Genomic DNA, 27033 nt, shown 5'->3' on the forward strand with positions numbered 1-27033 from the left:
CCCCCACGTGAGATCTGGCCATATTGCCAATTTATTGGTACAAATTTGTTTTTATATGTTTGTATGTCAATTGTATTTTTTACATATATTGATTTATGTCTTTATGCACAAATGTGCATTTTAAGTGTTCAATGAGCATTCATTTTTAAATTAAAAAATTATCAAATTTTAAGTGGTATTCACTCATCATTAAACAAGAGCACTGCTATTTCTTTGTGCACAAACCTTGTTTTTTTCTGTGGGGACTGACCATCCTCACCTCAGCAGCCGCTACATTAAATAAAGCACCTCTGTTTTAAGCGCTCTAGAAGGGCAACACGTAGTACTGACCCTTCAAATTCTTTCACTTTTCGCTTATGATACTCTTATTTTCCTTTCAAAACCTACCCATTCTATTCCAGCACTATTACGTCTTGTCGACTCATTTGGGGAGATCTCAGGGTATAAGGTGAATCTGTCAGAAATAATGCTGCTGGGAGGGGAGCCGTCATCTCTGCGACAGTTGGATATTCCCTTCGCCTTTACTAAATCCCATTTTAAATACCTTCGAATCCAGATTAGTGCAGTTTTATCTAAATTGTATAAGCTAAATGTTTCACAAATTATTTCTGTCATTGATACAAATTGACTGCCTGGAGGGATCTTCCTGTATCTCTTTTAGGACGGTTAGCGATTATTAAGTCAATTATATTTCCCAATTTTTTTTTTATGCTATGCAAATGCTCCCTATAAAACTAACACAGATAGATACTACTCGCCTTGAATCTATGTTTTCCAGATTTGTCTGGCAGGGAAAACATCCTACAATAGCTAAATTGAAACTACAGACATCACGGGAAGAAGGTGGCTTCGGATTCCCTGATCTAAATGTTTATTCTATGGCTATTTTCTTCTGATATATCTCTGATTGGATTTTAACGTCCGCGCTGGTGATCCGCCAGCGGCCTGCCTCACCATCTGACTGAGACGCGCGTGCGTCTCACGTGCGTCTCAATCTCCGTCGGCGGGGCGACGGGAACCCTGTCCGTCTCCGCCTCAGGGAGATGGACAGGGTTAGGGGGGGGGGGTGCGGGCAGGCGGCGGGGACCCCGGGTTACTGCCGACAAGCTGGAAGCGCCGTCGGAAGCCCTCGTGCGCGCGCGTCCCCTTCTCGTTATGCAGATGGTGCTGGCGGGGGATGGCGGCTGGCGTCGCCATCCCCTGCCAAGATGGGACCTGCCCCATCTGTACATCGTAATGTTTCCTCCTGAGTATCTATGAATATTTGTATGTATTATTTCTGTATGTATAAAACTCCATAATAAAAAGTATTAAAAAAATAATGGGAAAGGGCAATTGCATCACCGACCAGGGCAACGCAGGCAATAAGATTCCAACAAATACAATTGTTTATTGTACATAGAGTCTATGTTACTCCAGTAAAGCTACGTAAAAATGATCTATGCCCAAAAAGTAGTATGAGCTGGGGTACGTACATCCACATGATATGGCAATGCCACAAAATACAAAAGCTATGGGGTAAAACTGGTGTAATAATAAGAGAATTGGGCTTAGAGAAAATAAATGTAGATGAAAAAGTATGTTTGTTGGGTATTATACCTCAGGGGGTGGGGGAATAAATATGATATATGTCTGATAGAAAACCTGGTGACTATGGCAAAAGTTGTCATAGTAAGGAAATGGCGAGCACACGAAAGTCCAAATATAAAACAATGGATCAATTTGGTAAACAACACGATAAAACACAAAAGATATATGTACAGTAAACACCAACAGATGAGTAAATTCTATCAGATATGGAATAGATGGATGGAATCTAAACAATAGAGTGTGAGAATGCACAGGACACGTAATTAAATATAAACAGGATGATAGGGCACACTAAATACAAACACAAATGGGGAGAGAATAAAAAAATTACACAGATAGAGATATGAAAAGGAATGCACAATGAAGAAAATTCAACATAGAATGAGAAAAATAAACACAAAACACATATACAAAACAGGGGCTAAACACAAATTGTGAATAGAAGTGTATTAAGGATAAAAACCCAAGAACTAATAGTACACACGGAACGAAAAAAAGAAAGGAGGAAAGGAATAAAAATAATAATAATAATAATAATAATAAAAAAGAATTTCAATATGAAAATAGAATAGAGAGACGACAATATACCTTGGGGTTGACAATAGGGGGAGGGGGGGTTGTGATAGTTGTGAATGTTTTAATATTTATGTATGTAATGTTGCAAAGGAAAGTGCTCTTTGTGATATGAAATGTATGTAATTACAACTGAAAAAAATGGAAATGTTTTGTATGAAATGAGAAAATAAAAAGAATACTGTATTAAAAAAAAAAAAAACTCTTCATTTCCACAACCAAGTTTGCACCTGGCCTTGTATATTAACAGTGTAGGTTTAGAGATAAATAAAAATGTCATGAAGTTAATCAAAAAAAAAATGTTATGTTTTTTTTTTTTCCTAGTGCGGCAATGCCCTTCAATTAATGTAAATGAAAATGTAAGGCTGTTATCTCCTTCATCCGATGATGAATATTCTGTTGGCCAAGTAGTTAGATTTGAATGCAAGGAGTCAAAGCTTAAGCTGAGTGGCCCTTCTGAGATTTTCTGCACATCAGAAGGAGAGTGGAATGCAATTCCACCAACATGTATAGGTAAGTTGTACTTTGAATGAAAAATGGAAATAACTGCAAGGTCTATCTGCAATTATGTCATGCTGGCCGCACATCAGACCAACTTTCCTCCAACCATCCAACTAGTTGCTTGGACGGAATAAAAATATGGTACTGGATGGGAGCAAATGTAATATTTACTTCAGAAATTTGCTCCCAAAATCTGGAAAAGGACAAAAACTGTTCCTCAGACACGGTACTGTCATTGAACCTGTTTGATTTCAACAATTTGACTGAATGTTTTTGTCTATTTTCCTGGGTTTGTGAGCACATTTCTGATTGTCATTTGCTCCCATCCAGTACCATATTTTTATTCCGTCCAAGCAACTAGTTGGATGGTTGTAGGAAAGTTGGTCTGATGTGTGATCATCATAAGGCTAGAGTTCCGGTGTCACTTACGTAAGTAGGACGACCCCAACGGCTTCACTAATGTGGGCCCTGTGGATGTCATCATGCGGCATGCTCTTCTCGCGAATGGGTGTCGGGCTTCACCCAAACTCTGTGCTTAATGTGAATAAATGCATCTATTTACGCAGTGGTTGTGACAGTACGGGCAGGCAATTTTAGCAGGAAATGCTAAATTGGGGCAGGGTGCTAAAACAGCCTAGCATGAACACTACGTTCTCTATAAAATAGTTAGTGGGGGTCTTTATTGACATTTTTGATCTGTCCATATCTCAGGTGATAATGCTGAAATTTTTTAAACATATGGCTATCATTCCATTACCAAAGAATTCTAGTCCAACTGGTATGAATGATTACAGTCATGTGGCACTCACTCCAATTGTCCAATGAAATGTTTTGAGCATTTGGTCTTAATGCATCTGAAGGCTAACCTTTCACCTATATTAGATCCATATCAGTTTGAATATCGCAGTAATAGAACGGAAAATGCAGTAATGCATATGCTCAATTATTGTATTTAGATTTCAGTTCTGCATTTAATACTGTTATCAGTAAACTGTTAGATTTAGGAATTGATAGTTCCATGTGCAATTGGATCATGGATTTCCTGACCAAAAGACCTCAGGAAGTGAGGTCAGCATCCATTTGTTCCTCTACCCAGACACTTAGTACAGGAGTACCCCAGGGCTGTGTGTTGAGTCCATTTTTCTATCTTTACCTCCAGCTGTAAACCAGTTTATGGGTTGAACACCATCATCAAGTTTGCTGATGATACAAAAGTTGTTGGACTCATTAACAAAAACAGCCTACAGGAAAGAGATACAGCATCTGACTACCTGGTGTGTCACAAGACTTGATGACATAATAATTTATTTTACCAGACGTTTATTCTAAAGAAAATGTTTAGCATAGCGCAACCTAGCACCAATAATCCCTGATTGGGCCATGGGGAAATGACAGCTATACAGGGCTGGCGCCACCACAAGGCAGCTTTAGGCATCTGCCAGGGGTGCTGGCCACTGGAGGGCGGCAGGAGGGAGCAGGGTGGAATGAGGTGAGCAACTCACCCCCCCTGTGTAGCCACTCGTGAGTAACTCTCCCCCCCCTCCCCCTGCAACTCTCTCCGACCCCGTGGAGCCTCTCGGCCGCTGCCGCATCTCCCCCTGGAGAGACGCAGTGGCCTGCGCCGCTTCACCCGGAACCCCCATGGAGCGGCGCGGAGGCCGCATCACCCCCCCTTCAGGTGAACACTGGGTGCCCCCTCTGCCTGGGGCGCTCCGGTGCCTTGCACCGGCCCTGCAGCTATGTCAGGGAGTTTCTGATATACAGGAGAGATGACAACTATGACACAGCTTTGACTTTTAAGCAATAATAAATCCATATTATAGACATGTACTGTATACTAGTTCATCACAGGAGTCAACTTCATTACATGTGAAGATCATGCGCTGTCCTGGCAATGGGATCTCCACCCCATTGCCAGCACTGCAAATCATTCCACTTGTGGCCCGGATTTGCACCAGACTTGCATAGTTCTGTGCTCAGCTCTATGGTTCTGCAAGCAAATATCCACAAATCTGAAGGTACCATAACTGAGGCATATTGCCACACTTGCTTTTGTAATTCATTGCTAATTTAATTAACCCTGTGGGGTCTTTATATTTCCTAATTTATTTACTTTTTTTTTTTATAAAGACATATCTTGCAAAAAACCAAACATACTAAATGGAAAAGTGAACAATCAGAAAAGTGTTTACACAGAGAACGAAAAACTATACTTTGCATGTGACCCTGGATTCAAAGCACTGAGAAATGGAGAAAGTACTTGTACTAAAATGGATTGGAGCCCTGTACCCACATGTGAAGGTTGGTAAAAGTCACAAATTTAATGCCTAACTGATTTTTGCCAAATTGTTATTTTACAACGTGGAGTATACTGAGCTGTTTCAATGGGTTCGGTATGATTTACCTACAATCAAAATACCGACAACCATTAAGCGACGGTCAAAATACCGACTAGGTCAAAATACCAACATTTAAAATGTAGACAGTTCAAAAAGTAGACACAAGTTTTTCATATTTTTTGGTCTGTATGTTGTGTACCACGTCCCCTCGCTGCACTCACCATGCTTTGGGCATGGTGCCTCGCTGCGCTCTGCAAACTATTATATTCCCCCTCCATGTCCACTGGGATGGTAAAGTATGAACAAGTTGGTTTCAATTAAAACAAATCATGAAAAACCCATGTTGACTTTTTGACCTGTCTACATCTTAAATGACGGTATTTTGACCGTGTCGGTATTTTGACCGTCGGTTAATGGTTGTCGGTATTTTGACCATCGGGATTTTGATTGTAGGTATATTGACTGCATCCCGTTTCATTAACTCTGGTGATTACATAATAAAATAATGAATGTGTTGCATTTAATCTGTACATTTATTATTTGTTAGAAATGTATAAAAACTAAAATAGACTTCACCTTAGTGAGTTTAAAGAGAATTCTGTGGGAAAATAGTGTCACTGCTTACTGTTATAGAAATGTAATAGTAATTATTAATGTAATAGAGAGGAGCACCTAAGAACAAGGTACAGCTTATGTAGTTCTCAAAAAAGGGAATGCATTGTTTATTGGGGCACATAAAATGAAACAGTAATACTAAATATACATTTATTACAATTTATGAGAACTGTGAATAAACTTTGATGACATATTAAAATCAAATACTATACTTGTGCAGAAAGAGGAGGCAATCAGACTTACCCATGTTACCAGGGACAAAAGGAGCCAAATGCACATAACATTAATGCACAAATATATACATCCAAAATTCTCTCCCCTAAAAGACCTTAGGCATGAACTAACCTGTCAGCCATACGCCCCTTAAGGGTGATGAGCGTCTCTTCTCAAATAAAGAATGCTTAATGAGGGTCCTTTCATATGCACCTGCCCATCAATATGGATAAAGGACTCCATAAATCTGGAGGCCCCACATAAAGGCCCTTATTCTAATCGGAACGGTACGGCCTGCGTGCGGCCGTACCGCCGATGTTTTAACACTGCACATGCGCAGAGGTGAATCTGCGCATGTGCAGCCCCCTTCGCCGCAGACGGATTTCGTCCGCCGCAAAGGGGGCGGATAGGGGCGTGAGAGGCATCATGCCCTCATTTCCCTATGTGTACGCCCCGCGTTTCATGGGCGTTCCCATGCAAACGCGGGGCGTATGCATGGTAATGAGGGCATGACGCCCTCATTACCATGACATGGGGGCGGAAAGCTGACGTCGCCGGATGTCAGCTTTCAGCCCCCATACAAGCTACCACACGGACGATTGTCCGTGTGGTCTTAGCTTGCGGGAGCTGCCGCGGCGTGCGGGCCTGCCTTCGATGGTCGACGACCATCGAATGCAGGGGGCAGCTCCCACCATGGTGGAGGCGTAGCCTCCACCATTTTAATGCGGATCGCCAGCCGTCCGTGTACGGACGGCCGTGGCGATCCGTCTGGTGGGCGGCCCTTGGTTTGTGCGGTCGGAGCCCCGTGTGCGGCTCTGACCGCACCAACCAGAATAAGGGCCTTAGAATGGAGAAAGTGGAATATAGTGTAATAATGTTTTTTTTTTTAATATGACTTCATGGATAACAAATGGTAAAAACAAAAACAATGGTATCCTAAAGGAAAAGGGGTAGAGTTTACCAGAATGGTTGGAGAACCAGGTAAACAGACTCTCAGTAGGGGATGGGTGGAGATAAGATGGTATAAAGTCCCGGGATGTCTCCACTCTGGTGTAGCTGCTGAGAGTCCCCCTTTCCAAAAGGCTATGGAACAACTCCAATGCGTTTCCAGGTTCTTTATCAAGGAGAAAGTATGTGTCCGTCCCCCCCCCCCGTGGGTCATTAAGCATTCTTTATTGGAGAAGAGGAGACGCTCATCACCTTTAAGGGGCGTATGGTAGATATTTTCCTTTGAGGCGCTGGTGGTGGGATCAATCCTATCTGTATCTCCGATACTTACAGATCCATTGTTTTTCGGTGTGGGGACACCGTACCCTGAACTGAACTCTCTACTAGCTGCCTATAACACATTGCGCAGGTCTTTTTACCTTGGGACATTTACTTGTTACGCTGTCAGCTGACACGATTTATGCCATCCATCACCCCAGGTGCCAATCACTGTCACCTAGGAATCCAGACATCATTCATTGGTGCCCAAATGGTGCCCACAAGGCCAGTTGTTAAGTGAACAAAAAATAAGTAAACAAAAAACAGACACATTAAGACAATTCCCATGATATTTGATATAAATATATTTTAAATATTACAGCAAGACTCAAGTTACCCTCAGATGGCACTAAAAAACTTAATCAACTGAAGTAGATTTAATGCATCGGATCCGAAGGCACCGAAGCTTTGTAAGCCATAAGACATCGACTTAATCAAATTAATCAAAAAGCACCAAAACTCTTGGTCAGAATCAATATGTGAACATCTGAACATAGAAGGTCTCTTAGCACAATGAGGCTATTAGCACCATGAGGCTATTAGCACCATGAGGCTATTAAGCTTTGGAACCATTGTTATATAGAAGAAATTTTAGAAAGGTCTGTCGATTCTATCTACTCGAGCCCCAATGACTCATTAAGCCCTCTGGGGGCCAGGGTATTCAGGACAAAAATCCACCTGCTTTATTGCTGCTGGAGAATCTTGTTACTGTTGCCTCCTTGCATTACTCTTTTACACCAAAAACATGGTTCCAAGACAGGTTGGATCCGGCAAGCCCGGCACCAAGGTAAGCTGCTCGGCTGACCTCAGCCTCTGTGCACCCCCCCCCCCCCAGTGAGATGAATGGATGCCGCACACAAGCATCCACTCACCACCTCCCTGTCTCCGTTGCTGTCTGCACAGTACAGCAGACAGCAGGGGAGGCTGTGTGCACCCCCCGCTCATCCTCCATACTGAACGCAGGACACTGTGGTTGGGAAGTTGGGCTTCCCCATTGCTGTAAACAAGAGCTGGGTCGGATGACCCGGCATACCTGGTTACACTGCCCCCACCTGGATCCTACCAGTGTGGGGATTTGTGGGGAAATGGACCTTTTTTTCCCAGCTACTCCTTTTACATCGATGCTGACCCAGGTCCACCCGGATTTTTGCCTCTGTATAAAGGTGTATAAGAAGAAGAGGGACATGATCAGTGATTATTGTTAATATTATTATTGCTTATCAGAGCCGGCCTTAGGCATAGGAAAACTAGGCAATTGCTTAGGGCATTTGGAATGCCTAGGGGCATCAGCAGCTTCTGCTTATTAAAATGATATGCAGCATACCTATATTCTGTGTGTGAGTGAGGCTGTATCTGCATATGAAATAGTATATTCATGGAAATCACTCTAACATAGCATTCTGTATGCAGGTACAGCCACAGTCGCACACAGAATATAGGCTTGCCGCATATCATTTTAATCATCGGAAGCTCCTTGTGTGTGCTGGTCTTAACAATGCAAATAAGACGAATTTTCAGCAAAAAAATGCACCCAACGTTAGCAGAACTGGCCAGGAACTGCATGGCTTATTGAGTCAAGATGTATGAGGAAACATCTGTATCCAAGCAGAGGCAGAGGTCACAGTGTTAGCGGCTGTGTGAGTGCTCTCTGCGGGTGGGTTGGTTGTGCAATAGTGTTCGGCATATGTGTAAGGGGCATTATGTGTGTCATGTATAAATGTATTAATAATGTGCGACATATGTGTAACAGGCATTATTTGTGTCATGTGTATAAGGGCATTAATAATGTGCAACATATGTGTAATGGGCATTATATGTGTCATGTGTATAAGGGCATTAATAATGTGCAACATATGTGTAAGGGGCATTATGTGTGTCATTATGTGTATGAAGGACATTAATAAAGGTTGGTATAATATGTAAGGGGCATTATGGTTATAAGGACATTAATAATGTGTGTTATGTGTAAGGGGCATTACTGTGTGGTATTATCATGGGGTGCCGAGAGAAAGGAGTAGGGGGTACAAATTACCCAGGCCAAAGTCTGAAGGAAGGGCCCAGTAGGGGCCCAGTAGGGGCCCCGTGCCCCCTCCACTTAAGTGACAGCAGCAGCTCTTCTCCTCTGCCCAGCACACACTGCTTTGTGCTTGGTTGCAGTGTGGCCATGGAGGTGCTTAAAATACAATATTTTCTCATGAATTTTTTCTAATGGTATAATGTGAATAATGTGAGGAGTAATGTACATAAGGTAAAGTGGTACTACTGTGTGATGTAACGTGAATAAGGGACACCATCGCATGATATAATGTGAATAAAGTTGCACTACTGTGTGGCATAATTTGAATTGGGGATACTATTGGGTGGCCATGCCCCTTCCCAGCAAGAACGCACCCCTGTTTAGGCTGCGCACCAAATGTGTGCACTGTTTCTATTTAAAATATTGCGGGTAGGAGCACCAAATTGATGACTGCTATGATGAGGGTTGATGGTGCTGGGAAAGGGGAGCAGGGTCAGAGGAGTAACTAGTGGCGGTGCCAGGGGGCACCAGCCAAAATCTTGCCTAGGGCATCATTTAGGCTAGGGCCGACTCTGTCGCTTATTTATATGGAGCCACATGGAATCTGCAGCACCTGACAATACATAGATGAGTGAGAAACTAGAAAATAAAGAATTACAGTACAAAGCAGATTAGGACAAGTACAATTATAAATAAAGACAGTTGCAGCAGAGGACAGGACACTAGAGATGGCTAGTGAATCGCTGTATCGACTCAGTGACTTGAACCATTAAGCTGAATGCATGACTCGAGTCACTCACTGTTGCAAGAATCAAGACAGCAGCAGCATTATAGCATGGCAGGCTCAGCCCCTCCTCTCTGAGTCGTCAGGCTCAGCAGGCGGAAGGAGAGTGCAGTAACAGCTGAGTCCAAGTCAAGTCTGTGCCGTGAGCTGAGCCTGTGCCTGCAAATCCATGTGAAGCATGAGCCCAGCCACTGTCTTACTTCCTGTCTGCCGGCACACTGAGTGACAGAGACTCTGCAACTCACTAAGGGCCTTATTCTGGTTGGTGAGGCCGGGCCGTACCCGTACCTTCCGGGGTTTTTTATGATCTGCGCATGCGTACATTCGCTAATGCGCAGGCGCGAACACTCCACAACGCTTACGGACGGGTCTCTACGTGCGAAAAAACCTGTACGCGAGTGTACGGGCATTGGGGGCGGCATAGGGGCGTGATGAGGGGAGCGGCCGAAATAATGAGGGAAAATGGGCGTAAACATGGGCGTACACGGGGGTGTGCACCAAAAATGAACGGTGCTAATACCGCACGATCGCCTACAGCACCGTTCATTTCGGACACAAAACAGGCGGCCGCCAACCGCCATCTCAAACCACCCCTACAGATACCGCATGCCAGCGTGCGCCTGGGTTTGCTAATTTACGCTGATTACTACCAAACACATACACCTGAATGTAATAACCAATGCTGCAGTCTATTAAGTCCAAACCATGATTTCACTACCTGCAAGCCACACACAGCACTCAAACACATTGGAAGCTTATCTTTCTATACTTCTCTACATTTAAAGGTTTGTTTAATTTAAGGTAAGAATCTTTTTAAGACCTGCTTATATATGCTAAGGTAGGTATTTGTTAAACAGTTAGACACATTCACTACGTGCTTTCATAGACTTTACACAGTAGCACACTCAAACTACACAAGTCGACATGTGTCAACGTGTTCACTCTAATACAAACATAGGTTTTGTATTTATGATACAATAACATAAACCACATCTAACACCTACAAAGGATGTTTCAGCAATGTTTTAAGCCCATGGCCACTATTTTGCACATTAATTAATTCAATCAATTAATTAATTTTCATAATTATAGTTGAAAGGCAAGATTTGCAGGTCCATATATGTGAAGGGTATGCCAGCGTACACGGACGTACGCTCACTCTCACGAGCGGTGACATAAGCTGAGTTTTCTATTGAAAACAATAGGGACCCGTCCATGCAAGCTGGCGTACGCTCAGATAGCCGCAAGAAGTCGGTGGGAAGACGGACGAGAGACGTCCGTAAACTGTGGCGTACGCTCTGTTGTACGCCAGTTGTCGGAGTGTAAGGGCTGGTCCGTCCGTGTACGTTGGCGTACGCTCAATTGTACGCCACTCCCCTTCGACGTTGTTTCTGCCCGTACGTATGCGGCTGAGTTGTGGGTGGACTTAACCCCAACGGCCGCGTACGGATAGCGTACGTTAATAGCGAACGTACGCACGTTTGGCCGCTACGATCAGAATAACCTCCTAAATGTGTTGTGAGCCTTGCACTGTCTCTGTGTGCCTGGCAATTCCCTACAAGTCATGAGCCCAGCCACTGTCTTACTTCCTGTCTGACAGCATACTGAGTGACAGAGACTCTGCAACTCCCTGAGTGTGCTGTGAGTCCTGCACTGTCTTTCTGTGCCTCCAACCCCAACAAATCGTGAGCCGAGACGCTGACTTGTCACACTTCACTGTGCCGACTCATTTGTATGAATCGCTTTGCCCATGACTACAGGGCACCAGTGTTGTGGATAGGTGCCACGGCGCCCAGAGCAAGGGCATGTTTTGCGCCCCCCCAATTTGTAATAGGTGAGGCTCCTGCGCAGTGAAAAGTGGGCGCGGCCAAACATTTTACCACACACCGTAATGCCCATTGCACATTTTAGCGAACTTTGTAATACCAATTACACATTTATTTTTTTATTTACAGTTTCTTATATAGCGCAGCAGATTCTGTTGCGCTTTACATTAGTAGACAGTGATAAAACAAACTGGGTAACAACAGACAGACTTGGAGGTAGGAGAGCCCTGCAGCAAGCTTACAATCTTTAAAGCCACATACCATAATGCCAATTACATATAAGGCCATACAGATGGAGTAGGTCTCATCCTTGCTGGCGGGTCGCTAGGACGTCCCCTCTGGCGACCCGCCAGCAGCCTCGCCAGCGAATATACTGAGACGCGCGTGCGTCTTACACGCACGCGCATCTCAGTCTCCGTCGCCAGCGCGACGGAAACCCTGTCCGTCTCCGCCTCAGGGAGATGGACAGTTTTAGGGGGGGTTAGGGGGGGTGCGGGCAGGCGGCGTGGACCCCGGGTTACAGCCGGCAAGCCGGCGGGGACCCGGGGGAACGGATGGAAGCGCCGTCGGAAGGGGACGCACACGCCTCTCGTGCGCGCGCGTCCCCTTCTCGCCATCGCCATGGCGCTGGCGGGGGATGGCGGCTGGCGACGCCAGCGCCATTCCCTGCCAGGATGAGACCTACTCCATCTGTACATTATGCCCATTACATACTATATAACACACCACAATGTCCATCGCATACTATATAACACACTGTAATGTCCATCGCATACTATATAACACACCGTAATGCCCATTGCATACTATATAACACACCGTAATGGCCATTGCATACTATATAACACACCGTAATGCCCATTACATACTATATAACATTTGACACATAAGTGCCACTTACCTACATGCTCGATGCCAGGGGCTTCATGCTTGTTGCCAAGTTGGACTGAAATTGCTCATTGTCAAGGGGGACAGAACTGTGCAGCAGCCCGCTCCCAGCTCCCCACCGCTATTTTTAATTCAATGCACCGCCAGCTCCCTTGCCCGCAGCTTCCCCGCCCGCTCCCAGTGCCGGCAACAGAAATCATGGGGCCCCTACACTGATAGTGTGGAGCAGGGAGGGAGGGTGGGAGTAATAGTGCGTAGCAGGGAGGGTGGGAGTGATAGTGCGTAGCAGGGAGGGAGGGAGTGATAGTGTGTAGCAGGGAGGGAGGGTGGGAGTGATAGTGCGGAGCAGAGAGGGAGGGTGGGAATGATAGTGCGGAGCAGGGAGGGAAGGTGGGAGTAGTAGCGTGGAGTTAGGGTGGGAGTGAGTAGTGTGGAACAGGAAGGGAGGTTGGGAGTACTCCTTACTTAGCCAGCCGCAGGGGAGTGGCGCACCCCCCTCCCCGCCCCAACCGCTGTCAGGGGCAGTGTGCGGTCGGCACCCCCCCCAGCTGCTGTCAGGGGCAGTGTGCGATAGTCATCCCCCCCCCAGCTGCTGTCAGGGGCAGTGTGCAGTCGGCACCCCCCTGAGGGGAGGGCCTGCCCACTCCCGACTCCCCTCTGTGTCCGGGAGATATGCTGCTATTTAAAATTCACATCTCCCGCTGGACCACACTAGCCACTAGCAAACCAGCAGCCACCAGTTGATTGGCTGCTAGACCGCAAGTGCCTATTGGCTAGCGGTCCTGCAGGAGACGTGAATTATAAATAGCAACACGTCTCCCGGACACAGCGGGGAGCCGGGAGGGGGAGTGGGCAGACGAGCGTGCAGGGGAGCGGGCAAGCTGGTGGTGCCGGCACTGCTCCGGCGCCTTGATGTCTTCCGGCGCCCGGAGCTTGTCCTCCCTCCGGCTCCGCCCTTACTACACCCCTGCAGGACACTGATGCAATTATCAGGGTGGCAGAGATATAGTCTAAAAAAAAAGCACATGAGAAGAGAGGTCCCTGCTCATAAGAGATTAGGGATAGAAGTGAGCATAAACAGATTGTAGTACCAATGCTAGACACACTGGGTGAGATTTAATAGGATGAGAGATTCAGAAAGTGAGAGATTTGGTAAGAAATCTCCAGGTTTTGTTTTTTTTAAAAGCGGCAATCATTTACACTGCAAAACCAGTTTGATTTTGAAGTGTTAATGATTGCCGCTTTAAAAAACTGGAGATTTCTTACCAAATCTCTCACTTTCTAAATCTCTCATCCTATTAAATTTCACCCACTATGTTTTACTGAAGCGCAATGCCGTGTTACTGGCTATTCACTGCCTCCACTGTCAAGCGGTTGATGTTAAGCTGTGTTATATTTGGGCCATGTGCTTATTAAATTGTCGATGCATCTTACCAACATAGGACAGGACGCAAGGACATGTGAACAGGTAAACAACATACGTTAATGTACAAGTCAATAGATAGTTCATGGTGAAGTATCTACCCATATGGGTATGCCTTAATTTGTTCCCTGTCAGCTTTGCTCTGACACATCCTAAGCAACAATAATAACCTTTTATTTCTAAAAATCTAGTGTTTTATTCAAATTTATATGTTATATTCCCCTAGAAATTACCTGCGACCAATATCAAAAGGTGGACAATGGTCGACTGCTATTTGATAATAACAAGTACGTCTACAAAGGAGGAGATGAAATTATGCTGCAGTGTAATGAAGGATTTACACCCCAGTCTGAACCAACTAAACCCCGTGTATGCACATCAAATGGCTGGGATCCACCTGCAACATGTATTAGTGAGTACATTTACATACAGTTATTCTCTCATTGTATATTTTTATTCCTATTCGGTATCTTTTTCCTGCCTAGACAGTTTAAAATATGCCAGGAAATCTTTCTAACTTACTTCAGATAGAAACACTTGTTATATTTTTTTTTCCTGGAAAAAGTGCAATATAAGCTATGTTTCAGACTTGCATAGTTGTGTTACTTTGCAATCACACAGTACTTTTTATTTTTAAAATGTTTTTGGTATTTGGAAACAAGGTGCCAAATTCATGCAGTTAAGGTGCCCATGCACTAGGGCGATTTACATGCAATATGGACAATTTACATGCGATTTCAGCAATAAATCACATGTACAGTACAGTGCCCAGATTGCATGTACATGACAGGAGGTACGATGCAATGCACGTTTCCGTGTGCATTGCATTGCACGTCCTAGGTTGTATCTGTCGCAGGAGAAATCAGCCATCAGGTCGCTGGGTCATCAGGAGAAGATGCTGCTGATCTGAAATCTGTCATCGCCAGGTCGCAGGGCTCACCTCCTCTCCCTCCTCCCATCTGCAGCAGCAGCTACGAGGCCACCTCCTCTACTTCCTCCCTGCTCCCTCCCTCTCCTCTTACCCAATGGCACAGCAACAGCAGCCTCGGACCTGAGAAAATGTGAGGCTGCTGCTTCCACTGTTCACCAATGTCAGCCTGCCACCCACAGCCCAGTGGTGGCAGGGACAGCCCCGAACTTCAGCCCAGGCTGGTGCTTCCCTGGAGGGGGGCCTCCTCTATTGAGGGGCTCCCCCACTCCTCCAGGGACCAGGCTTGGGCTGACCAGCAAGGGCGATCATGCTTTGGTCGGGGGACCTTATGTAAAAAGCATAGGCGAATCTAGGGGGTGGTCCGGGGGTGCACCGGACCACCCATTAGCCCATTTTGTAGCTGTGGGAACCGGAGATACTGCCAGGCAAAGCTGGAACGTTTTCCCTATAGGATAACATGGGACCCGCTAATTCCGACCCCCACCCAGCTCAACGGCTGCCAGTTCCCCCTTCGGCATCACTGAAGCTCGAGGTTGATCTCTGTCGAACCCAAATCGCTGGGCCTTCAATCTGATACCAGGCTGGATCCATATGGGTTAAAATCCCTGCATTTTCTGTTGTGAAAGGAGTATTATTTCAAACAGCCGTGACCTGCAGTGCTCTGAATACAGCCGGGCAGCCCCCTGCTCTCTGCCCAATACCTCTTGCTAAACCAACGCATAGTAATAAGTTTATTTTACACGAGTACGCCTCCTTTCAGAGTCACTTCCGGGACATGCAACTTCCGGACTGAAGGGGGTATAAATACATGTACAGTATGCACACATCTCACTCTCCACCTTGAGAAAGACGCCTGGAGCGTTGAAACATGTTGGAGGAGTGTTTCTAAAAGGTATCCCCGTTTGCCTAGGACCAGGTTGGAAGTACCCAGCAGGAGTTACCCGGGTTCCATCTACTACCTGCTGTTATCCCTGATTCTATGGTACGAGGCTTGCCTTATCTGTTTTTATATTTTGTCAAATAAAGCATGTGATTTTATCATATCTGCACCATGAGGAGTTCTTTACTTTATTTTACATGTGATTGACCATCCGTATATGAACAAGAAAGATACCTTTATACTGTATGCTTGGTGCATACAATATATCACGTAAGACAGTGTGAGCATTACATTTGGAGATAAAGATACCGTTATATATGTTCCCCAAGTATCTTGCATGTAAGCACATGTAAGCAAATCTTAAGGCCCCCATACACTAGGGCGACTTGTCCTTAGGACAAGTCGCCCCCGACTTCCCCCTGAGCTTCCCCGGCTGCTCCCCGGGGGAGCTTGATTAGATTGGCACTTGATGTGCCATTTTTTACATGTGATAAATCGTCTCGATTTATCACATGTAAAAAACCCCGGGGAGCAGGGGGGGGGGGGGGGGGGGCTAAGAGGTGAGAGCTGGTGGGAGCAGGGGGGCTGGGGGCGCTGCGGGGGACACATCTGTGTCCCCCGCTGCTGGGGACGCTGCGGGGGACAGCGTCTTTGCGGCGAGAAGGTAGAGGGAGCAGGGGGGGCTGGGGACGCTGCGGGGGACACGTCTGTGTCCCCCGCTGCTGGGGACACGTCTGTGTCCCCCGCTGCTGGGGACAGCGTCTGTGCGGCGAGAAGGTAGAGGGAGCAGGGGGGGCTGGAGACGCTGCGGGGGACACAGGCTGCATAGAGTCGGGCAGGGGGAGCCGTCCGGGAGCTGTCAGTAATGAATAAAAAAAAAAGCCCATACAATGAATGGGCAGCCTGTGATTGGCTGCTGAGCGCTCTCTCAGCCAATTGCTGACTGGCTGAGAGAGCGCTCAGCCAATCACAGGCCGCCCATTCATTGTATGGGCTTTTTTTTTTATTCATTACTGACAGCTCCCGGCCGGCTCCCCCTGCCCGGCTCTATGCAGCCTGTGTCCCCCGCAGCGTCTCCAGCCCCCCCTGCTCCCTCTACCTTCTCGCCGCACAGACGCTGTCCCCAGCAGCGGGGGACACAGACGTGTCCCCCGCAGCGTCCCCAGCCCCCCCTGCTCCCTCCACCGCCCCACTAGGTCCCAAGTCGGGTGGTCGGACGTGCAGCAGGTCCGACCACCCGACGCAGATCCGATGCGCACGGGACCGCGCATCGGATCTGAGGGGACATCAAAACTAGCCGATTTTGGTCCGATTTCGGCCAGATCCGACTGATCTGGCTGAAATCTGACCAAAATCGGCTAGTGTATGGGGGCCTTTACCATTTTGAGCACTACGTGGTGGTCCCTTAAAAGATACCCAGATAGGAGTACACACACGCTTTATCTTGTAAGCACATGTAAGCAATCCATCTTCGGGAAGTTGGGAGCTTTCCTTAGAAACCCTGTCTATCATTTTATGCGAAAATATACCTGATGGTTTTGTTTTGTCTGCTTCTTTTTTGCATGGTGGGAGAGAAAGTGCTTCTCAAAAACTAGAGACATACCATCCCTCATTGGAATACAACTTTGAAACGCACAACTGGGACGGATTTGTTATCAGTTTGTGAACATTTTTATTGAGAAGGATAAGTAGCGCAGTGATCTCTATAGTCTGTATTTGCATATGTTGTCGTTTTGTTAGCAGTGGTAGTTGCTTTAATTAGAGATCCTTGCAGCAACTTTGAAGTGAGGCGCCGTTTGATTTATTATTTCTGTGTTTTACGCTACTTTTTCAGTGTAGGCTAAGCTACGTTGTCAGCGTAGCCCAATGGCTGCCTAGAGTAGTCAGCGTAGTGTCCCCGCAGCAGCCCTGCGCAGTCAGTGTAGTGTCCCCACCAGGCAGCATAGTCACCGTACTGTACCCAGGGCCGTTTCTAGACAATTTAGCTCCCAGGGCAAAGAAATAAAAAATGCGCCCCCACCCCCCCCAAATACACATAAGAAATTGCGCACGCTAAAGGGGGTGTGGCTTAAATAAGGGCGTGGTCTAGCAGGAAAACAAGTACCTTACATCTCACTTTTGCAACGTGCATGTCCAGACATTGGTTACCGCAAGAATTGTCATTGTCCTCCCGCATTTAAGTTGGCCGGCTGAAGGCCACACAGTGACATAAAAATATAAAGGCCCACACAGTGACCTAGTACGCCTCATAGATCAAGGCCAAACAATGACAGGCTACTTAAATCATTATACACTTTTTATCCGTGATGCCAATTACACATTACGCCGCACACTATGATGACAATTACACATTACGCCGCACACTGTGATGACAATTACATATTACGCCGCACACCATGATGACAATTACACATTATGTCGCACACCATGATGACAATTACACATTATGTTGCACACCATGATGCCCATTAGACCCCACACTGTGATGCCCATTACACCCACACTGTGATGGCAATTACATAATACTCCCCACACGAATGCCTATTACACATTATGCCCCACGCGCCGCTGCCGTACAACTGATACCATTTACTAATATGCCCCCACAGTGCCAGATATGCCCCCACAGTGCCATACATATATGCCCCCACAGTGCCACACATATGCCCCCACAGTGCCACACATATGCCCCCACAGTGCCACAAGCAGCACAACTCACTGTCTCTGGCCCTGGATCTCCCCCTCCAGTCCCGAGCCGCTGCCATATGCCCCTACAGTGCCACATATATGCCCCCACAGTGCCACATATATGCCCCCACAGTGCAAAATATGCCCCCACAGTGCCAACTATGCCCCCACAGCGCCACAGATATGCCTTCATAGTGCCACAGATATGCCCCTACAGTGCCATATATGCCCCACACAGTGCCAAATATGCCCCCACAGTGCCACAGATATGTCCCTACAGTGCCACAGATATGCCCCCACATATATGCCCCCACAGTGCAAAATGTGCCCCCACAGTGCCAAATATGCCCCCACACAGTGCCACAGATATGCCTTCACAGTGCCATATATGCCCCACACAGTGCCAAATATGCCCCACACAGTGCCACAGATATGCCCCCACAGTGCCACACATATGCCCCTACAGTGCCACAGATATCCCCCTACAGTGCCACACATATGTCCTACAGTGCCACACATATGCCCCCAAAGTGCCACACATATGCCCCCAAAGTGCCAGAAGCAGCACAACTCACTGTGGCCATGGGTCTCCCCCTCAAGTCCCCTGCCATCGCTGGTGGTGCTGCTGCTGCTTCTTCTTCTTTCCTGGGGAGGGGAGCGGAGCGTCTCTCCTTCCCTTCCCCTTCACTGTGTGTGCCACTACCTGAGCCGTCAGCCATTCATACCTCGCGGGCTGGCTCCTGATTGGCTGCCGGCCCGCGAGGCGAGCTCTGATTGGCTGACAGCCCAGTGACCGAGGGGAAGGAGAGACGGGCGATGCGCTCCGCTCTCCTCCCCAGGGAAATCATCCTGGGGCTGTGCTGTGGCGGCCGGGGAGAGGGTGAAGGAAGTGCGGCAGGCGGCGGCGGCAGCGTGTGCGTCGGGGTTGGGGGGGGAGCTGCCGGGCGCCCTGGCTGTTTAAAGAAGCGGACAAGCCGTGCGGCGCCCCGGGCTGCTGCACGGCTTGTCCGCCTCTAGAAACGGCCCTGACTGTACCCGGGATACAGATCCCCTGCGCTGGCGAACGCCGGCTGAGAGGTGACCATGCGGGTGCCGGTGTTCAGTAGCGCGTTCGTCTCCTGCACAAAGGGGGAGTGCGGTGCGCAAGTGCGTCTCATGAACAATAAAGGACACATTTGCCAGAGCCCTATGTTACATACTGGCAAATGCCTCCATTTCAAACCCCCACTATCCACGCCAGCCCAAAGCGAAGGGACGCGGTACGCGTCCTCCCGACACAGGAACACCTTATAAGTTGCACTCAGCACACTATTATATGCTTACTGGATGGTCTTTATTCTGGTTGACTCACAAGGCTTCGAAGTCTGCAGCCTTGCCAGTCCCCCAGATGCCACCTGCACAGCTGTCCCCCCCCCCCCCCCCCTAAACCCCAGCAGCCATGTGAATGGATGATTTCTATAATCATCCATTCCCAGCCTTGAGTGCGGGGGAGAAATCATTCGATGGTCGGCGACCATCAAATTATTTCTTCAGTGCTTGCAGATCCAAGACCCCTCTATGGTGTCTCAGACTTGCAAGCTCCCTATGCGGTAAGCAGGCTGGCTGCTGACATCCGCTGATGTCAGCTGCCCTCCCCTCACACCCACGTCATCGGGGAATTACCATTGGAAACCCCATAATTGGTGGTTTTTGGACACACAATGTGCACACAATCCGTCTTACAATCTGCTGCATACAACTAGTCGCCTCACGATTGATTGTATGCACCTTTTAAAACACTTAAGATGGTCTAGTGCCTGACTAACAGGGACCACAGGCTTAGCACCTGTGTACTAGGGTCCACAGGCTTAATACCAAACTATTAGGGACCATGGGACTAGTACCCATCTACCCTTATAGCCGCGGGCCAAGGGGCCTAATGCCTGACCCATATGGGCCTAGATGTGGGGGCCACAGTCCTGGAGGGCCCAACTTCATCGCCCACAGGCCAGGAGGACATGATTCTAATGCCCACAGGCCAAGGGGGTGCAAATACAGAGGTCTCAGGCTGAGAGGGACTGACTGTGCCTACAGGCCTAAGGTCTGGACCCTGGTGGTCTAGGGAACGGGTGAGGATAGGTGGCCCACAGCTGCCTTCCTGCCAAAGGAAGAGGCTGCAGGAGGGAGCTTTGTCAGCTCTTTTGCTTCTCTATCCCTCAGGCCTCTCCGGTCCTCAGCTTCTTTTCTTCTGCTGCAGGCCTGTCTTCTTTACTTCGTCCAGGCATTGCCGGGCATTTTCTTGCTTGACCCCGGCATCTTCTGACCTCTTCTGCAGCTGCTGCTCCCTCTCCGCTGTTGCACTCTGCCACTCCTTGTCCCGGTGGTGTCTGGTGTCAGACTCCAGGGGCGGGTTAGATTTTGGCATGGCGATCGATGATTGGATCGACACATGCCAAATCCTATTGGCCGCTGATTCGGGAGCCAGGATTGGCTCCCGAAGGATGGGACATTTAAACTGCCGCAAACCAGGGGTGGATCTAGGATTTTCATTGGGGGGGGGGGGTCGGCTACCTGTTTAAACTTGACCCAACCCCCTTCCCAGTCCTGATTGATGGAGGTAATGGGGGCTTAAGGTCAGAAGGAGCATATGGATAGTTGAAAAGGAGGGAGCATAGAGTGAGGGCAGAGCCGGATTAAAGGGGGGCTCTGCGGGTACATATCCCTTGGCCCCCCTCTCTGAAATGGCCCCCTGCATGCGCGCATGCATCCTTGCCAGAAGATCGATTGAGACAGCTGACAGTCCTTTTTACCTCTAGCAGAGCTGAAGGAAAAAGCAGGAATGGGGTTGTGTATATAATGCTGAACTGCCCCCTGTAGGTGGTGCTGCAGGCACAGCTCCTCAGCTCTCAGGCAGCAGCTCTTCTCGGTCTACACCACATGGGGCTGGAGGTGGAGATTCTGCTGGAATTCACGGGTGACTGAGGATGACTCTCCAGGTGTGTGTCCCTTGTTATGGGTGCCAGAGGCTTGGGCAGGGGGGGTGGGGACCATTACTGTATGGCCACATTACTGTGTGCTGACCCAGTGAGCATTATGATCTCTTGGCAGCTGAAGTGGGAGTGGGGTGATAGCTATGATTGCTGTGAGTGGGATTATTTGCTTTGGTAATGGTGTTTAGAAGTATGCTATGTGTATGAATGTACTCTATGTATACTTTCTGTGTGTATTGAAGATGGGATTTTGCTATGGGTGACCAATCAGATTCTATCTATTGTTTTCTAGAAGGTACTAAATAAGAAGTAGATTCTTATAAACCCTTTAATGCTAACACTGCTCCTCACCTCTGTATAGTGAATTCAAGTGTTTTACACATCCATGGCCACTAGAGGGTGCCCGACAGACCAGTTTAAATGTTGCTTCATTCGAGCAAGCAAGGCTATATATTATAGAATGAAGGTGGATCATGGAATAAGAGTTAAGCAGTTGTTGGTACCAAGGGTACATATACTCATCTTGGAACAGTAAAAACCCTGGACCATATCCTGCTCCAGTTCTAATGGCCAGGAATCATGTCTGAATTCAAATGTACTGCCAGTGGTGTCCAGTGTGCAAGAGGACAATCCCAAGAGCTTAAGTGAACTTCTGGTCCCAATGCCCATTATAAAAATAATGAACTTCGTACTTTCATAGGAAAAAAACAAAACACAGTAACCAACATATCCTGGTAATTTTGGACTATGCCACCAATTGGATAATACCATGACTAAGACTACTACTGTTGCCAAGGAATTGTTGATCCTCTATACTCAACTCAGAATCCCTAAAGAAATCCTTGCAGACCAGGGGCCAGATGTACTAAGCTTGATAAGTGAAAAAATGGAGAGTGATAAACCACCAGCCAATCAGCTTCTAACTGTCATGTCAAAGACTGTATGAAAGATGACAGCTAGGAATTGATTGGCTGGTGGTTTATCATTCTCCATTTTATTAATTTTGAAGGCTTAGTACATCTTGTCACAGGGAACACCATTTTTGTCCTAAGTAATGGCAGAATTTTTTGGGAATAGCACTGAAAGTTGGGAATAGCACTGCTCCTCAGTTTGCCACCCACAAATGGGTTGGTGGAGAGTTTCAACAGGACATTCAAGTCTAGGATCCACCAGGCAAGATAATAAGCTAAAAAAGGGATGAAGATCTCCCTTACCTCATGTTCTCCATAACTCACGTACTACAATCATCAACCAAGTTCAGTCATAGTAACATACTGTAGTAAGTAAGGTCAAATAAAGACATATGTACATCAAGTTCAACCTGTTTTTTACATAACCCATTAGAGAAATTGGTCTGGATGTCATATCCCCAACTGGGATTTTTTCATTTTATTCTAGTTAGGTTAACTAACTAGTGCTTAAATATACATTATTTTTCCTCCTGTTCCTTCTACTACACTGTAGTGTTTTGCTTATAACCCTGTATGTTATTATCCAATAAAAACAAATTGCTGTATGTTAGTTTGGCATGACCGGTTCATTTCAAACCCATGCTGGTTACCACTGATTATCTTATTTATTATTAAATATTCCTATATATCATCTTTTAAGATTCCACCAAATAATCTTAATACAACCGATGTTAAATTTACTGGTCTCAAACATATCCAAGGTATTTGACCCTGGAGGCATATTCTACTCTTTCTCTGACCTCCAGAACCAGATTGCTTTTCCTAAAACACAATTTTATATGTATTTACAAACACATCACTATATTATTTCCTTAGACTTGATGGTTTCTGACACCTCAAGACTTTGGGGCGAAATGTAATAGGGGCGGAGCTTTTGCATTGGTGGGTGTGGTATCAGCTAAAGTGCATGGGCTAGTGCTGTGATCCCCATTTTAAGCATTTATCGGGGGCATGCCCAGCGCTCCCCCAGCAACTGGGCAACACCAGCCTTCACACTGCACTCCTTCCCTCCCTTCATTCACTGGCATGCCATCTCTTCAGCGATCACCGAGAGCAGCATTGATCTCCTGCTCCCTAACTTTCTTCAACATAAATTGTACTTTTTGTCCGCACAAACCATATTCGTGAGAAGCCGCTCCTATTAGGACTGCAGAATGATGACAAAAAATTATCAGGATAATCCGTAATAATATGTTGTAATGTGGGAGATTAACACCATTAAAAAATGATTGGTAATTCGTTAAAGTACTAATTAATACCTCACACACTTCTTGGTGGGAGATTAACACCATTAATAACTTCCTTGCAACCTACTAAGAGGTCTAAACTAATAAACCATTTCCGTCTCAACCTGAGCTGTTTTGGCTACCAATTACAGATAAGGAAAGCCATCACAAGTATTTTTTACACCCCTGAAGAGGCAAAACATGGTGGGTGATTTTGAGAATCTTGGAGCAAAGTGGACTCCAAAGGCGTTCACCCTACAGATATACAAACTGTATCTATTCTGGATTTATTATTGTTTTTAATGTGATATAAGCAAACAAAATTCATGATAACAGCTGATGGCATATCATTTCTTGGTTATCTATATAAAAAAAATTCAATTAAGACAAGTTTACCAAGACAATAGTTTCAGATAATAACAGTAAAACCGTTAACATTTGAAGGCACTCCCATTCAGTGGCGTAACTATAAATTTTGCTCCCCCCTGCCAAAAAGTTTGTGGTGCCCCCAAACACTCCCCTTCCCCAGCTCCTCTCCAGAGTGTGATGTGATGACGTCACACGCATAACAGAGAAGCTGAAGCAGGATAGACCAGCAGACACTGCTGCTTTCCTTGGCTCCGACGCATCCCAGGCCGCCCTAGCACACCCATCCTGTACACAGTAGCAAATAACCAGCTCTGTGTACAGTCAATTGAATCAGAGGGGGGGGGGGGGATTTGTCATCTCTGCTATGGCCTCACCCGCACTGCAGCTGACTTGCCTCCGGTGCTCAACATGTGGGCAGCAGCATGTCAGTGCATTGAGCAGGTGCCAGTGCCCACACAGACCTCGCTGCGGCTTGCCGGACTGAAAGCATTTATGTGACTTAGCAGAATATGTTCATTTTGTTTCCACAGGTAAGAAATGCGACCGGCCTGAAGTGAAAAATGGAAAGCTTTGGAGAGAATATTATTTTCCAGCACGGCCTAATGCTGAGATTTATTATACATGTAATGAAGGTTTTCGGACACTAGAGAAATATAAGGGGGGATATTCTTACTGTACTACAATGGGATGGCATCCTGAACCAAAATGTTTAAGTAAGTTATCTTTTTCTTCTTTAATCAGTGAAACTTCCTTTACATGTAAAATGCAATGTTACTGCTGGTTGCATGATTTTATATATACCCAAGGGTGCAAGGCAAAACCAGCTTACTGCTCCCACCACCACCCACACACCAATACTGACTTCCCAGTTCCTCAGGTGAAAGTTAGGATGTGGTGTCTTAGAAGTCCAACACCTGTCAATTTGCATTAAGTTCAACAAGGACGCCTCTCTCTCAGTCATCCTTAATTTTTGTTATATTCAGGACACCCCCAGATTCTGGTACCCCTGTCAACTGCAAAAAGCTGCCTAATGGTAGAGCTGGGTCCATGGATTAAGTGAGTAATAGGATTACTCTACTAATCCCCTACTGTATTGTTCTATGTATTGTATTGCTGCTGAGAACAATAGGATAGCCATGGTGTGCCATGACCTAAGGAACAAAGTTGAGAGAGGCTCCAACTGTATACCTTGTTGCTAAGGACATCCAATGGTTTATTTATAGACAGGCTTGTACTCTATCCTTTGTAGAATATGTCTATAATGTGTGTTTTCTTCTTTATACAAACACCTTGCACCAACCTTGCTTGCTGTGAATACCTGTCAGCTTTCAAGTGATCAATTGTCAGTCATATTTTCCTATATGCAGATACAGATCTGCATATAGGAAAATCTGACTGACAATTGATTACTTGAAAACTGACTATAAATCAGGGTATTTCTAATCTATTCTATAACTGCACTCAGCAAATTGTGTTTTTAGAACTTAGCTGTGTACTGTAGGAAGGGGTGGCAAGTGCTGAAAACATTGAAATTGGTAATCGTATTTTATACAGTCCTGAAATTTTCCATTCTGCTTACTTATTTACACTGCAAACTAAATGATTGGCATCAGCAATATACAGAAAAGATACGATTCATTCAGTTCCCCACATGACCAATGTTTTTTTACTGCGTAAGCGCATAAGGATTTATGCGTATGTGCAGGGTGTTATGCCAGGAGGCTAGGTACAGGATGTCAGGCATAAGCCCGTAGCCAGGACCACTGGTTAGAACACCCACAGCGAACCCTACACTCACTCTGTTGAGTACCTCTGGCAGATGTCAAGCCCCTGCGAGCGCTAGTGTTCACCTGTGGCTGCCACGTTCGAAGGAGCGAGTTAGACCCGCTCCAACCCCGATGCAGCTAGGTCTTATGTGGGGACAAAGGGCTAGCGATCGTCAGAGATATGCTCAAGAGGTAAAACTAACTACTGGGCCTAACTGGAGATAACACCCTGTCTGCCGGCACCAGGCCAAAGACGGGGATGCGACCCAGTCGCAAACACAAGTGGAAGGGTGTGGGGAATCACCACCAAACCGAGACTGTAACAAAATAATGAAAGCCCAAAACAACAGGAGCAAGAACAGGCACAATTCCCTGCCTGATGAGGACCCCCAAGGTGGAAGAGTCTAACAGAAATACTAAACCAGCCTCACTGCAAGCAAAGTTCAGCAGGGCTGATGGAAAAGGCTTGGACTAAAGCCTAAACAAAAGAGATGAGCTTGGCAGCCAGAAGACAATAACAGAAATAAAGGGCAATCTGCCACAGAAATGATAAAGAAAATAACCAGGCTCCACTGGAGCACTTACACAACCCAAGGCTGGAGGAAGAGACTGGGAAGATCCAGGCACCAAGAGGACCAAACCAGGGCAAGCAGGACCAGGCAACCCAGAGCAGGATCCAGGACCGGTATCACCTGGGTAAGAACTATAACCAGTGCCATGTTGACTGCATCCATCCCTTAAAGGATGAAGCAGCCAATCCATGGCTGCCGCCATGACCAGCCCCCAGCCTAAATTACATCAGGTGGCCAAGCGTGTCCCTCGGCTTCCCCTGTTGCCCGGAAACCACTGAGCAGCTACAGGGGAACGCCGAGAGCTGGATGACGCACTTCCCCGCTGGGCGGAAGCCGTGTCATCCCGCCGGGCGGAAGTGACGCATGGACACTCGGCGGTGCCGGGCGGAAGAACCGCGTGCACCCTCTGTGCACCGCCCCCCCCCCCCCGCCGCCGGGTGTCTGCGGCCCTAACAGTACCCCCCCCTTGAGGAGTTTATACGGAAACTCCCGAAAGAAAACTCTCTTGAGGTTGGGAGCATGCAGATCCTTATCGGGAACCCATGATCTCTCCTTGAGGCCGAACCTCTTCCAATGTACTAAGAATTGCAGAGAGCCTCTAACAAACTTGGAGTCTAATATCTTGT

General features: G+C 46.8%; 1 protein-coding gene across 2 annotated transcripts in view; it reads left to right on the top strand.

Moving 5' to 3' along the window:
* CFH (complement factor H) overlaps nucleotides 1-27033 on the top strand; it is a 401411-nt gene that overhangs the window by 41481 nt on the left and 332897 nt on the right. For both annotated transcript variants that reach the window (XM_083156807.1, XM_083156808.1), the window contains exons 5-8: nucleotides 2488-2676; nucleotides 4795-4965; nucleotides 14262-14447; nucleotides 24600-24782. In XM_083156807.1, coding sequence (XP_083012933.1) covers nucleotides 2488-2676; nucleotides 4795-4965; nucleotides 14262-14447; nucleotides 24600-24782 — 729 coding nt within the window. The remainder of the gene's footprint in view (nucleotides 1-2487; nucleotides 2677-4794; nucleotides 4966-14261; nucleotides 14448-24599; nucleotides 24783-27033) is intronic.

Source organism: Crinia signifera, chromosome 8 (assembly GCF_055691185.1).
Source record: "Crinia signifera chromosome 8, ASM5569118v1, whole genome shotgun sequence".
Taxonomy (NCBI): Eukaryota; Metazoa; Chordata; class Amphibia; order Anura; family Myobatrachidae; genus Crinia; species Crinia signifera.